This window comes from Triturus cristatus, chromosome 5_2, assembly GCF_964204655.1.
Source record: "Triturus cristatus chromosome 5_2, aTriCri1.1, whole genome shotgun sequence".
NCBI classification, from domain to species: Eukaryota; Metazoa; Chordata; class Amphibia; order Caudata; family Salamandridae; genus Triturus; species Triturus cristatus.
Window position 1 is genome coordinate 972,096,515 of NC_140588.1, and position 14,693 is coordinate 972,111,207.

At 48.0% G+C, this 14,693-nt stretch overlaps 1 protein-coding gene across 1 annotated transcript in view; it reads right to left on the reverse strand.

Annotated features, from left to right (window-relative positions):
- CAPN6 (calpain 6) overlaps window positions 1-14,693 on the reverse strand; it is a 533,527-nt gene that overhangs the window by 106,326 nt on the left and 412,508 nt on the right. Inside the window, exon 11 of the mRNA XM_085608187.1 lies at window positions 6,548-6,669. Coding sequence (XP_085464313.1) covers window positions 6,548-6,669 — 122 coding nt within the window. The remainder of the gene's footprint in view (window positions 1-6,547; window positions 6,670-14,693) is intronic.

The window sequence follows — 14,693 nt, forward strand, 5'->3', positions numbered from 1 at the left end:
CTGAGGACTACCTCTCTGCCAAATTTCAAGTAATTCTGTTCAGCCGTTCGGGCTGTACCTTGGACTAAAGGTCCCTATGGAAAATTGCAAGGGGAAAACGCCTTTTGGGACCCCCTTTTTTCTCAGCCCCCGCTTTACGAATCCCCCCGAGACTTTCAGGGTAGGAGCGGAGCAGAGCGCCCCACCTATTTTGAAAATTTTGCGAGGATTCGTCAACCGGCGCCAAAGTTATTCCAAATAGAATGTTGCGGATTTCCTATGGAAACACGGTCCTAACTATAACTATCTACTGGCGACCGCCATTAGATAATATATCCCATTATATATGCTGCACACATCTGCGGCCATCACTAAATTGATTTTATGAAAAAAAATGTAAATGTTTTTTTCTGCCTTCGGGGTCCTGGTCCCCTGACAAAGGCTAGGGGGTCAGGAACTCTCTACCCTGCCCCCTTTTCACGTTCGCCATCTTCCTTTTTCACTCTCGCACTGAAAACAAACAAAATGGCGGCCGACACTTCCTGATTTCGACCGATTCGAACGTTGACTAACATGTAACCACCAATCAGAATTACGCTTGCGCACGTTAGGGTGCTCGCACGGTGCGCGCACGGTGCTCGCACGGTGCGCGGCTATAGATATGTATGTGCTTTTAACTGCAATTTTCTCAGGAACTACTGAACAGATTGACTCCATATATGCAAAAGGCACATCCCTGAGCTGAGGACTACCTCTCTGCCAAATTTCAAGTAATTCTGTTCAGCCGTTCGGGCTGTACCTTGGACTAAAGGTCCCTATGGAAAATTGCATGGGGAAAATGTGTTTTGGGACCCCCCTTTTTTCTCGGCCCCCGCTTGACGAATCCCCCCGAGACTTTCAGGGTAAGAGCGGAGCGGAGAGTCCCACCTATTTTGAAAATTTCGCGAGGATTCGTCAACCGGCGCCAAAGTTATTCCAAATAGAATGTTGCGGATTTCCTATGGAAACACGGTCCTAACTATAACTATCTACTGGCGACCGCCAGTAGATAATATATCCCATTATATATGCTGCACACATCTGCGGCCATCACTAAATTGATTTTATGAAAAAAACAGGATGGAAAACAAATGTAAGAACATTTTCTGCAACATGAGCTTTTTATTAAAAATAGTCATAGTATCTATCTGTCTCTATATATCTATATCTATCTCTATATGTCTATATCTATATCTATATATATATATATATTCACTGAAAAAACCATAGGTTTTAGGGAAAGTTATAGTTAGTTGGACATTTCACTCTATATATCTATATCTATCTCTATATGTCTATATCTATATCTATACATATATATTTACTGAAAAAACCATAGGTTTTAGGGAAAGTTATAGTTAGTTGGACATTCCCCCGTTATAGTTCGTTCAGCTAACTATAACTCGCGCCCCCGCAATGCACTGCTGATGACGTCACATATTACATCACTCATGACATGGTCAGTGACATCACTGATGGCATCTCAAATGACATCACTGATGACATCACTGATGACATCATCCAGTGACTGTGTGTTTCTATAAAGTTTAAATATGTTTAATATATATAGGGAAAGGCGTATTAAAGAATGAGTGGGTGTATAAGTGTCTGAATGGATGATTTAGTAGGTGCGTGACTGACTCTATAAGTGAGTGATAAAACTTATCTCACTGAATGCATGGGTTAGTGAGTAAACTGTGTGAATGTCTGTATCCGTCTGTCTGTTGGTGTGTAAGCGGCTGCATTGGTTTGCGAATAGCTACATGAGTGTCTATATGGGTTATTGATTGGTTGTCTCAGTATCTGTATGGGTGCCTGAGTGTTTGTGTGGGTGGGATGTGTGTGACTCTGTACATAAATGTGTGAGTGGGTATTCACTGGGTGCATGGTTTCAAGAGTGCATCTGTGATGGAGTGTATGGATGGGTGAGTGTGTTTATGGATGTGTTAGTGAGTGAATGTATATCTCAGTTTCATATGTGTGAGTAACTACATATGTGATAGGCAGTATATATGTGTGTTGGAGTATATAAATGGCTATAACTGAGAGTGTGTGATTGTGAGAGTGACTGTATGGATGAGTCTGTGCTTGTATCAGTGATTGTATAAGAGCGTAAGTATGTGCTAGCATTTGTATGAGTAAGTGAGCTGGTGTGTGTATAACTGTATAGGTGATTAAATTGCAGTGCGATTAATTATTTGCATGACTGACTAGGTGTGTGAGTACCTCTATGGATGAGTGGCGGTGTGTGAGTTTCTATATAGGTGTATGAGTGCATATGATAGTCCTGCACTGAGTGACCATAAGTATGAGTGACTGTACGGGTGAGTGAGTGGATGTGTGTGTAAACCTAAGAATCAGTGAGTGGGTATGTAGTTATTGGTGTTGGAGTGTCTGTGGTTTTGAGAATGTCAGTCTGTAATTTAGAGTGGGTGTATCAAAGGTTATATTAGGGTGTGAGAAGATGCATCAATTTATCACATGGATGATGTCATCAGTGATGTCACTGACCATGTCATGAGTGATGTAATATGTGACGTCATCAGCAGTGCATTGCGGGGGCGCGAGTTATAGTTAGCTGAACTAACTATATTGGGGGAATTTCTATGGTTTTGTACGAGTGAAATGTCCAACTAACTATAACTTACCCTAAAACCTATGGTTTTTTCAGTGAATTTCTAAGGTTTTTTAAATGCTAATTTCTAACTATAACGTGCCTGAAACCTATGGTTTTTTAAGTGAATTTCTAAGGTTTTTTAAATGCTAGTTTCTAACTATGCCTACAGAGGTAGGACATGTGAAGAAAGAAGAAAAAACGCACAGAAAGAAGCAAATCCAAAGCAAAAAGAAGCAACAGAAGTCCTCAAAGACGAAGAAAAGTGCAGGAAGAAGCAAGACATGTGCAGAAAGAAACAACAGAGGAGCAGAAACAGGCCTTGTTACAAAATCATCCTGTGCCCACAACTTTTTCAGACAAGTACTGGTGTTAACTGACTGACTAACCAGGCCTAGAGCCAGTAGTATGCTAAAAGACACTTAGAATACAGTGAAAACACCTACATCCATTAGGGAACACTATGCGTTGGGGTACCCCTGTGATTAGCATGACCTCCTCTGTAAGCCCCTAGTACATAATAGGGCAGGGGGCTTAAAAATACCTCTTCAAATGCGCCACGGAGTGCTTTTGCACACTGGTGAAACGAGGGGGGGGAGCCTGAGGTGACATGTGTGCAAACAGGCCCTGTGGGCGCTTTAAGTTGGGGGATAAAGTCCACTTGAATCCTGAGGGTCCCTGGGGTCCAACTAGTCCACTAGGGGCCATATGTAGGAAGCTAAATACCGGTCGGTAACGGCCGAAATTCGGTAAAAAACCCGTTACCGACCGGTATTTAGATAGTTGAGATGTAGGGGGCATTTGTCAGGATTCGGTATTTACCGAATCGGTAAAATTACCGAATCTGTAAAAATACCGAATGGTAAAATTACCGATTCGGTAAAATTACCGAATCCTGAATGTAGGGAGCACTCTCAAGAGTGAATATTACTATTTAAAATTCGGTATTTACCACCAATAATAGGTTGGTGTTAAATACCGAATACATTGCAAAAAGCAATATTTTGCTGACATTAGAGTGCAATGTGCCAGACATACATGCCCTTAGGGCATGTATGTGCGCCACATGTGCACACATGCTAGAATCAGGGGTGCAACAGGGTGTCAATGTGACACCCTGCCACCCTTGTATTTTCTCCCCCCGTTACCGAATCGGTATTTACCGAATCGGTAATGGTGACTGGCTTCCCATTGATACCTATGGGCCTTCCAGCCCATAGGAATCAATGGGAAGTATGCCCCATTACCGAATCGGTAAATACCGATTCGGTAATTACCGAATTTCTCCGAATCGGTAATATTTACCGAATTATTACCTACATACAATTTACCACTTCTTAAATACCGAATCGGTAACATTCGGTATTTATGAAGTGGTAAATTGAATGCTACCTACATAAGGCCCTAGGTACCTCCAGTAAGTGCCACAGAGCTGCGTTGCAGAGAGGTGTAAAAAGGGGCACGGCGTAGACCACCGCTATGCAACGCAGCGCAGTGGTGCTTACTGGAAGCACCTGGGGGGCTAGTTGGCCCCCAGGAGCCCTCAGGATTGAAGGTGAATTATTTCCCCAACTTAAAACGCGCCACAGGGCGTGTTTGCACACGTCACCTCAGGCTCCGTCCCCTCCCTTCACCACTGTGTAAACACCTTGAATCCTGAAGGTCCCTAGGGTCCAACTAGCCCACTAGGTACCTCCAGTAAGCGCCACAGATCTGTGTGTAGAGAGGTGTAAAAAGGGGAGTGGCCTCTGAACACCTCTCTGCAACGCAGCTCCCTGGCGCATACTGGAGGTACCTTGTGGGCTAGTTGGCCCCCAGGGACCCTCAGTATTGAAGGGAATTAATTCCCCAACTTAGAACTCGCCAGGGGGAACGTTTGCACAGTGGTAAAGGAAGGGGGCGGGGCCTGAGGTGACATGTGTGACGTGTGCGCAAACACGCCCTTATGGCCCCAGGGACCCCAACTCCTGGGGCCAGCCTTTGTTTTTTTTAATTATTGAGGAGGGGGGCCGCGTGGCCCCACCTCCCGGGCCACTTATAGCCCCGGGGACCCCATCCCCCGGTGCTGGCCCTATCCGTTGGGGACGGTGGGGGGGGTCCCCCCAAGCTCCTGCCGGCTCCCCGCGTCCTGCGGGAGCCGGCAATGCTTTTCCACACAGGCAGCTGCTAAGATTTAGCTCCCCGTGTGGAAAAGCAATCGGCTTTGGTTTTTGGAAGAGAGAGCAGGTTTCCTGGTCTTTCTTCCAAAAACCAAAGCGGTTTGCTATGGCAGGGCGGGAGCCGCGAGGCTCCCGCCCTGCCATAGCAAATAGCAGTGTCCCGGGGGTGGGCACCCCGGGACACTGCAGGTGCCGGCCCTGGGGGGTGGCGGTCCCCAGAGCCATCACAGGGCTCCAGGAGGGGGGCCAACATATGCAAAGCCCCAGGGAGATGGTGGTCCCCGGGGCTCCATAACAGACCCCCAAATTTTAATAATTAGAGCCCCGGGAGGTGGCGGTCCTTGGGGCATGTGGGGGGGTTCGAGCCCCCCCACACAGGTAGTTAATTTTTTTTAAAACAAGCTGCGGGGTTGGCGGTTCCTGCGGCTTGGGGGAACTTTGAGCCCCCCCACCAATTTACTATTGAAGCCCCAGGGTGGCGGTCCCCGGGGCTGCGGGTAGGCCGTGAGCCCCCACGCAAATACTTTTGAAAAGCCACGGGGTGGCGGTCCCCGGGGTTGGGGGGCCCCTTTGAGCCCCCCTTTATAATGTAAACATTACCCCCGGGACTAGGCTCACCCGGGGGCTAATTAAAAACGAAGCCCGTTTTTTTTCATTTTCGCGGCAGGATCCGTGGATCCTCCACGCATCCCACGTTAAAAAAAATGCTTTTTTGGCCCTGGGGGTCCTTTTGGGACCCCCTGAGCAGGCCTAGAGGGTCAGGGTGTTTGTACCATGCCCCCTTTTTGTGTTTTGCGCATTTGTTTTTCGCTTTTCTCGTGCCTCAGTTCTACCGAGGCACAAGATGGCTGCCAACACTTCCTGGTTTGAAGTGTTGACAGCCAATTAGCATGAAGCTCGTGATCGGGAGAGTGCGCGGATCCTCCATGCCTCTAGATATCACTATCTTTATTTCTCAAAAACTACTGAACGGATTTACACAATTTTTAAGAAGGTCGCTTTCTGAGCAAAGCAGTACCTTTTTGCCAAATTTAGGTGTAATTCCGTTCAGCAGTTTTTGCTATAACTGTGTCTAAAGTTTCCTATGGGAAATTGATTTTTTGACCTCTATTTTTTTAATTTCTCTGGAACTACTGAACGATTTTAAACCATTTAAAAAACAAGGGCGCTTTCTGAACCAAGGGCTACCTTTTTGCAAAATTTGGTGTAATTCTGTTCAGCAGTTCGGGCTGTAGCCGTGTCTAAAATTTCCTATGGGAAATAACATGGGGGAAACGCGTTTTGGGACCCCCCTTTTTTCTCGGCCCCCGCTTGACGAATGACCCCCAAACTGTCAGGATAGGAGCTGACCGTAACGGGCCATTAGTTTTGAAAATTTTGTGAAGATTCATCAACCGGCGCCAAAGTTATTGGGAATAGAATGTTACGATTTTCCTATGGATAATAGGTCCTAACTATAACTACCTACAGTAGGTAATATATATATATATATATATATATATATATATATATATATGCATTTGTGGGCTGTTTCCCTACAAGAACATCTTGAACTGCTCATTCAAATATATGGTCAAAGCTGCGTTGAGGCAGAATGTCGACAATTAATTGATGGCCGAGTTGCTGTAACAATCACATATTTCCAGTGCAAGTGGGAGACGTGTAGCAGTAGGAATTGTTATTCATTAGTGTGACCACAACCATTAAGTTGACATAAAAAAACAGACATATTTCAAATTGTGGGTCTTAAACCTACCTTCTGACTGATCTTTCAATGTTAGTCCTTCAATACTGTGTACTAAAATCTGTGTGACTCTCCGGGGATTACCAAAGATGTAATTCCAGAATGTTATTTTGGGCCGATCGAGCTTTAGTTCTCTAAAGAAAAAAGTACAAAGCCATTAAAGAGGCACTTCATTTTTCAGACACTAACTAAATTTTGTAATAGTAAAGAAAATGTTTAATGTATAGTCATTGGTACAGGTCACTCTGCGTATCAAACATTCTGCACAATGCATTTAGAAGTATAAGGTTCCATGTGAATAAAGTGTGTCCTAAATGCAGATGGCACACCAAATCCTAGAAATGGTGTGAATAAATTCAGATGCATTATTTACTAAGTCGCTCACTTAGTCACTCTTATCTGAGAACTTTAAAACAGTTTTTGAAACCTATTTAGTAAAATCCTCATGAAAGATAGCATCATGATAGATTACAGGTCACAATTTTAAAAAGTCTGCAAAATGAAGGTGGTCTTCCCTATGATGTGACTGATGTAGCTAGTTTTTGTATTTATTAGGAGAACGATCAATCAATCAATCATAGCATTTGTAAAGCGCACTACTTACCCGTGAGGGTCTCAAGGCGCTGGGGGGTGGGGAATGCTGCTACTGCTCGAAGAGCCAGGTCTTGAGGAGTCTTCTGAAGGTCAGCAGCTCTTTGGTCTGCCGTAGGGTGGGTGGGGAGGGTGTTCCAGGTCTTGGCGGCGGGGTGGGAGAACGATCTGCCGCCGGCAGTTGCTCTTTGGATGCGGGGGACTGTGGCGAGGGCGAGGTCGGCGGAGCGGAGCTGGCAAGTGGGGGTGTATAAGCTGAGTTGTCTGTTGAGGTGCGCTGGTCCGGTGTTGTGGAGTGCCTTGTGTGCATGGGTGAGGAGCTTGAAGGTTATCCTCTTGTTGATGGGGAGCCAGTGCAGGTCTCTCAGGTGGGGTGTGATGTAGCTGCGGCGAGGGATGTCGAGGATCAGGCGTGCAGAGGCGTTCTGGATGCGTTGAAGCCGTTTCAGGGGTTTGGCCGAGGCTCCTGCGTAGAAGGCGTTTCCGTAGTCCAGCCTGCTGCTGACTAGGGCCTGGGTGACCGTTCTTCTCATTTCGGTGGGGATCCACTTGTAGATCTTGCGGAGCATGCGGAGGGTGTTGATGCAGGAGTAAGAGACGGTGTTGACCTGCTTAGTCATGGAGAGGGTGGAGTCGAGGATGACCCCTAAGTTGTGTACGTGGTCGGTCGGCTTTGGAGCTGTTCCCAGTGTGGTCGGCCACCAGGAGTGGTCCCAAGCTGAAGGGGTGGATCGGAGGATGAGTACCTCTGTCTTGTCCGAGTTCAGCTTCAGTCGGCTGTTCCTCATCCATTTGGCGACAGCCTTCATTCGTTTGTGTCATCGGCGTAAGAGATGATGTTAAGGTCGTGCAATCAGGCGACGTGGGCGAGCGGTGCAATGTAGATGTTAAACAACGTTGGGCTGAGGGATGAGCCCTGGGGTACGCTGCAGATGATGTCGGTGGCTTCGGAGTGGAAGGGGGGGGGAGGCGGACACTCTGTGTTCTGCCGGAGAGGAAGGAGGTGGTCCAGTCCAGGGCCTTCTCTTGGATCCCGGCGTCGTGGAGGTGTGTGCGTAGTGTGCGGTGGCAGACCGTGTCGAAGGCGGCTGACAGGTCAAGGAGGATGAGGGCCGCGGTTTCTCTGTTGTCTAGCAGGGTCCTGATGTCATCTGTGGCGGCGATGAGGGCCGTTTCGGTGCTGTGGTTGCTGCGGAACCCGGACTGGGATGGGCCCAGGATGCTGTTCTCCTCGAGGTAGTGGGTCAGTTGTTTGTTGACGGTCTTCTCGATGACCTTCGCCGGGAACGGGAGCAGGGAGATGGGCCAGAAGTTCTTGAGATCCTTGGGGTCTGCCTTGGGTTTGAGTAAGGCGTTGATCTCGGCTTGCTTCCAGCTCTCCGGGAAGGTTGCTGTCTCGAAGGAAATGTTGATGGCTTTCCGGAGATGGGGTGCGATGGCGGTGCTGGCTTTCTTGAAGATGTGGTGTGGGCATGGGTCTGACGGGGATCCGGAGGGGATGGTGTTCATGATCTTGATGGTGTTGTCGTCGTTAATGTTGGTCCAGGAGATCAGGCAGTTGGTGCGGGTGGTGGTCGTGGGGTCGGAGGTCTCAGTGGTTGTCGGGGCGGTCATGGCGTTGAAGCTGTCGTGGATGTCTGCGATCTTGCGATGGAAGAAGATGGCCAGCGAGTCGCACAGATCTTGCGAAGGTGGGATGTCGGTGTTGGAGCTGGGGTTGGAGAGGTCATTCACGATGTTGAAGAGCTCTTTGCTGTTGTGTGCGTTGTTGTCTAGGCGGTCTTTGAAGGAGGCCCTTTTGGCGGATCTGATGAGGTGATGGTGTCTGAGGGTGGCGTCCTTGTGTGGTGCGTAGCTGTCTGGTGTTCGTTCACGGAGCCAGTTCTTCTCTAGCTTTCAGCAAGTTTGCTTAGAGGCCTGGAGGTCTTCAGTGAACCAGTTGGCTTTCTTGCTAGTGTGGTTGTTGGAGGGTTTCCTGAGCAGGTCGAGGGTGTTGGTGCAGTCGTTGATCCACTGTCTGAGGTTGTGGGCGGTGGTGTCAGGGTCGGTGGGGTCGGCGGGTGGGCTCTGGGCAAGGGTGGTTGTTAGCTGGTCTTCGGTGACTTTGCTCCAGCATCGGCGAGGCATCTGTTGGGTGTGCGGTGGTACGTGGCGGGTTTCCGGAAGGTGAAGTGGATGCAGCGATGGTCAGTCCAGAGGAGTTCAGTGGTGTGGTTGAAGGAGACGTGGGGGCTCGCGGAGAAGATGGGGTCCAGCGTGTGGCCGGCCGGGGGGTGGGAGTTGTGACGAGTTGTCTGAGTCCGAGGTTGTCGAGGTTGCTGATCAGGGTGGTGGAGCTGGTGTGGTTGTTGTTCTCGAGGTGGAAGTTCAGGTCCCCGAGGAGGAAATAGTCCGTGAAGGCGAGGGCGTGCGTGCTGATGAAGTCGGCGATGGAGTCGCTGAACTGTGGTCATGGTCCAGGGGGTCTGTAGACGAGGGTTCCTCTGAGGGTGGTGTTGGGGTCGGTGTGGATCTGGAAATGCAGGTGTTCGGCGGTGCTGAGGGTGTCGTCGGTGTTTGTCGTCACTTTGAGAGTGTTCCTGTGGACGATGGCGATTCCTACTCCTACTCCATTGGCGCGGTCCCTGCGGGTGATCTTGTAGCCTTCCAGGATGGCTATGGCGATGTCAGGTGCCGAGGAGGGGTTCAGCCAGGTCTCCGTCAGGAAGGCGATGTCTGGGGAGGTTGAGTTGAGTAGGTCCCAGAGTTCAACGGCGTGTTTACGGGCGGAGCGGGTGTTGAGAAGAATACATCTGAGGTAGTTGGGTTCTTTCCTGGTCGGTGGTTTGGTGGGCCGGATGCTGGTGAAGCTGCAGTCCCGGCAGGAGAAGGGTCCTTGGGTGCGCTTCGGGGCAGCCAGGCAGCAGGTGCGTGATCTTCCGGTGTTGAGTGTGTGGAGGGCGCTGGCATCGTAGCGGAGACGGGTGTTGCGGCGTTTGCAGGGGCCAGGGGTTCTGGCGCTGGGTGCAGTCCAGGTGCAGACGGGTGCCGACGGGCTTGCCTTAGGCGCAGCCGCACAGCGACCGCCATGAGAAGGGGAGGTGGGAGGGAGGAGCAGCTGGGAGGTGGGAGCGGACAAATGGGAGAACGGGGGGGTGGGCCCGCAGGAGACACAGCGGCGGGCAACGGGAGTGAGGAACGGCGAGGGGTAAAGAAGGCAAAATGGGCACAGAATGGCACAAGGGGGGAAAGGGGGAAGAAAATGCAGATAAAATAACTGTGTCAACAAAGCAGCACAAATACGCTAAGGCAAATTGAAGCGAACGGGGGGCGGGGCCGCAGGGGAGGGTACAGAATGCAAAAGGGCACAGGAATAACAGAGTACAGGAGGGGAAGAGACAGAATACACAATTAACACAGAGGCAATGCAAATACAGCAGAACAGGACAACAGCAGAACAAACCTACGGCCTACCATTGACCACCAGGGATGAGGCGCAGGAGGTAGCCTGCGGGTGGAGGAGGGCTTTGTACTTCGTCAGTGGCAGCGGTAGCGGTAGCTGGGCTGAGGGCACGGGCACACGGGTGGTGCTGTGCGGCGTGGGGAGCGACCTGTCTAAGAAGGGTCAAGGGTCGCAACGAAAAATGATTAGACTATTTTGTCTATTGTCTCTTTATTTTATTTTTTCTGCTTTTTTATGCTATGGGCAAAAAACAAAGCTTGCAAAGCTGATTTACAGAGCATTAATTTCACAATTTGCAAAATGGGGTAATGATGATTTTGTAGATGAATAACACTCAAATGGGATAGGGTGGGCCCAACTATACGTATTTGAGAGTAGGGGGTTAGGGAGGAGTAAGCATTTCTCCCTTGAGAAAGATTTGTAAAACAGGGGGTCAACCAGTGCATTTAAAACCTAATTTTCATAAGCCACTGGTGGTCCAAGCCAATATAGCCTGACGCTTTCCAGATGTTGACCCCATTTTCTATGAAATGTGCAGTGGGTGCTCTCCATGTGTCTAAATACCTCGATTGTATCAGTGCCAGCATGTTGTCATCGGTGCCCCCATTATGAAATGCGAGGCCCCATTACACCAGTATTAATTACAGTATTCAGTGGCAGAATTTTGCTAAACATTTCACACATATATCATGAGTAGTCCATCTGTCAAAAATTACTTCTTTAGAATGTCATGGCCAGCTTTTGTCATGGTTACCTGCCTCTCATTCCACGTGGCATTATTATTCTCCCTTATATCAACAATTACTTGCAATATACCAGCACCAATATTTTGCCATAGATACGCATGTGCTAAGCATCACCACCAATATGACAGCTGCAGCATTTTGCCATGAGAAGCACAAATACCATGAACTACCTCTAATATGCAAGTGTCATCATTTTGCCATGGGTACCCCATATGATAAGAATTACTTCCAATATGCCATCTTCAGGGTGTGGGTCTGGAATTTATTTTGAGTGGGAAATATAATGTTACCGCAATATTAAGGACTAAATATGAAAGACAAAGATATCAACAGAGAAATAGATGTAGATGAGTGGAGGTTTACTGTACTTTAGCTCTACCCATGTGTACCTTGAAAATGTATTCTTATCTTCAAGGTATACAGATATAGAATTAAGAAGAATATATCTTTTCATACTTATATATAAATTACCTGTCAATATTTTTGCCTTTGATATTTTGGTAAAACGATATTTACCATGTGATATTCTGGACTACCCCTCCCCCATTCCAGCATTTCCCCCATACGTCAAGTATTAAGTCCAATATACCAGACCCAGCAGCAGACTTGCATGTGTAACCCACACACACACCCACACACATTAACTTATACTCACTTACATTCATCCACTCACTCACACTCCTTCATTCCTACACACTTACACTCATTCTTGCTCTCTCGCTCACAGTCTCACTCTCACTTAGTATGTATTTATTGGTATTTATATAGCACAAGCCTAGCTCGGGCGATGATCTAGACAAACGTGTAGAACACGTGTGGAATTACACAAATACTTTTTATACACATTCCGCAAAGGGGGATTAGGGGATTGGCCCAATATCACATAATGTTGAGTCTACCACTGAGGTTGGAGTTTGAACCTGGGTCCCAGGTCCCAAAGACTGTCGCTCAAGCCACTAGGCCACACTCTGAAACATTCACAGTTTCACTCACCCCTCTTTTCACTCACTTGCCTGTCAGTCACTTATATTCACACTCATCAGAATTCACCTACTCATTCTCAGTTACGCTTACTCACTCACACTCATTCATAGTCACTTTGCTCTCATTCTCTCACTCTTATACACTCACTCATGCTCCCTTACATTACTCACTCACATTTACTCACTCTCACTCACTCACTCATTCTCACAGTCACTCACTCGCAATTACTCTAACCCTCAGTCTCACAGTTATATTCTCCCCTAGACTCAATTATTTTCACTGAGACAGACTCATTCTCACTAATAATTTTACTTGCTTGCTCATTTTTACTCACACCCACTTGCTCACACAAATATGCTCCCTCTCTTTCACATACACTACACACAAACACACACTTTGGCTGCCTGCACTGGTCTACTTCCGCTCCTCAGCTTCTGGTGCCCTGACCTGGGGTGGTAAACAGCTCCTTCCCACATCTGGCTCCGAAGCAGGAAACTAAATGATGGCCATGCAGTGAATGCACTATTCACTGATCGAAATTCAGCTTCTTTTGTTCACCTCACTCTCTCCCATCATATCATAGAGAGGGTTGGGAGTGAGTGAGTCTCCTGAGCCAACTGCACCCTGTTAGGAGATGGAAGAGGATGATGTGACAGATTGATTGACAGGAGCTCCAGGCATTGCAAGGTGTAGGCCTAAAGCCCATATGCTATCTGTATCTGTTGCTCAGGAGGTCAGGGTGGGGCATCACCAGCCCTGGCCAATCCCTCAGGTGGATGGTGCAGGCTCTTCAGCACGAGTCAGCCTACATCAAGGATCTGTATTTTTTAAAATCATACCTATAGCGAATAGTAAGCTAATATTCACTATTGGTATAATAAAACAGGTACAACAATTAAGGAGGGCAGCGCCTCAACACCAATATGGATGATCCACCACTGCACTGAAATACAAATATACTAAATACAAATGTTTTTTAATTACTAACTTTTATTGTTTTTTAAATGTAATAGCACACAGTTGATCAATTCCACAATGCAATGCAATAGGCAATTAATCAGTTTACATATAATATTAAGATTCCTCACCCAGCCCGTGATATTCCGACTACTTGTCCCAGACCTGGTCATGTGTCCCTGGGAGTCCCCGTGCCGCTTAGGTTGGTCGTTCCTGGCAAGCACACCAGTCCACACCCTCCTATATTCTGCCAATGAAGGGGGATCGGTGATTTCCACTTGTGGGTGATGTCCCTTTTGGCCACCAACGTGGTCACCTTGACAAAGGTTCTTTCCATTCTCTGTCCCCCAACCTCCCCCAACAGGCCCAATGGGGCTACTCTGGGAGTGAGCTCCACCGGGCATCCTAGGATCATGGATAGTTCCCCTCCTATTCCCTCCTAGAAGGGATTCAGTGCAGGGATTCAGAGCATCTGGCACAGTGAGCTTGCTGGGTTCTGCCCATTCGATGTAATCACTGAGTGGCCAAATAAGCGATGTGTAAGTAGTGTGGATCATGCAAAGGCATGCAGTGAAAGCCAATTCTTTAGGAGCCATCTGGGCCTCATGAAAGTCATCGTCAACGAGGGTCCCCACCCATGCCTCCCACCTCTGACCTAGTGCCAAAAAGCAGTCTGGGGCATTGATGACTAGGGATGGCTTCTTTGCCCAGACTCCTGAGTAGGATCTTAAACCCCAGGGGGTTGAAGTCCAAATTTGTGTACCTGCAAGAATTCTTTCCGAGAGGACATGGCGTAAATACTTACGGAAGTTAACATTGAGGGGCATATTCTCAAGAACGTGTGATAACCATCGCAAAAGTTACTTAACGCAGCCCACAACATCACAGTCCATTGCGGGAATTTAATGCTGTGTTAACCAGGTATTCACAACACGGCGGTACCATGCGATAGTCAACAGACAACGCATCAAATGGCTGCGTCAAAATCAACGACACGCTGGAAAAATGCGAAACACGATCGCAAAAAAAGCTGCAATGTGGCCAATCTCGATACAAAAATCAGCGAAAACCAGCTACAGGCCTGTAATCCACATGAGTCAGGTGGGAACAATCGCCATAAAAGGTGAAAAAAAAAACTGACAAACAAATGCCAAACTACAGCGAAGAACCATGGATGTTGCCGGAGTAAGTACGGAGGAGAACCAGAACCCCACAAGCCCCCCGGAGGACCTGCCTGGGACCTCGGGGTCAGGGAAGGCCAAGGAGAAGAAGAGTAGGAAAAAGCGCTTCAGTCCGCAGGAGAACAGGATCCTGATAATGGAGGTGGTCGAACACCATCAACAACTGTTCGTCACCTCCACTGTGTTATTGGCGACAAGAAATTGACTATGGCAGGCTATCGTGGACAAGGTGAATGCAGTTGGATTGCTGAAGACGA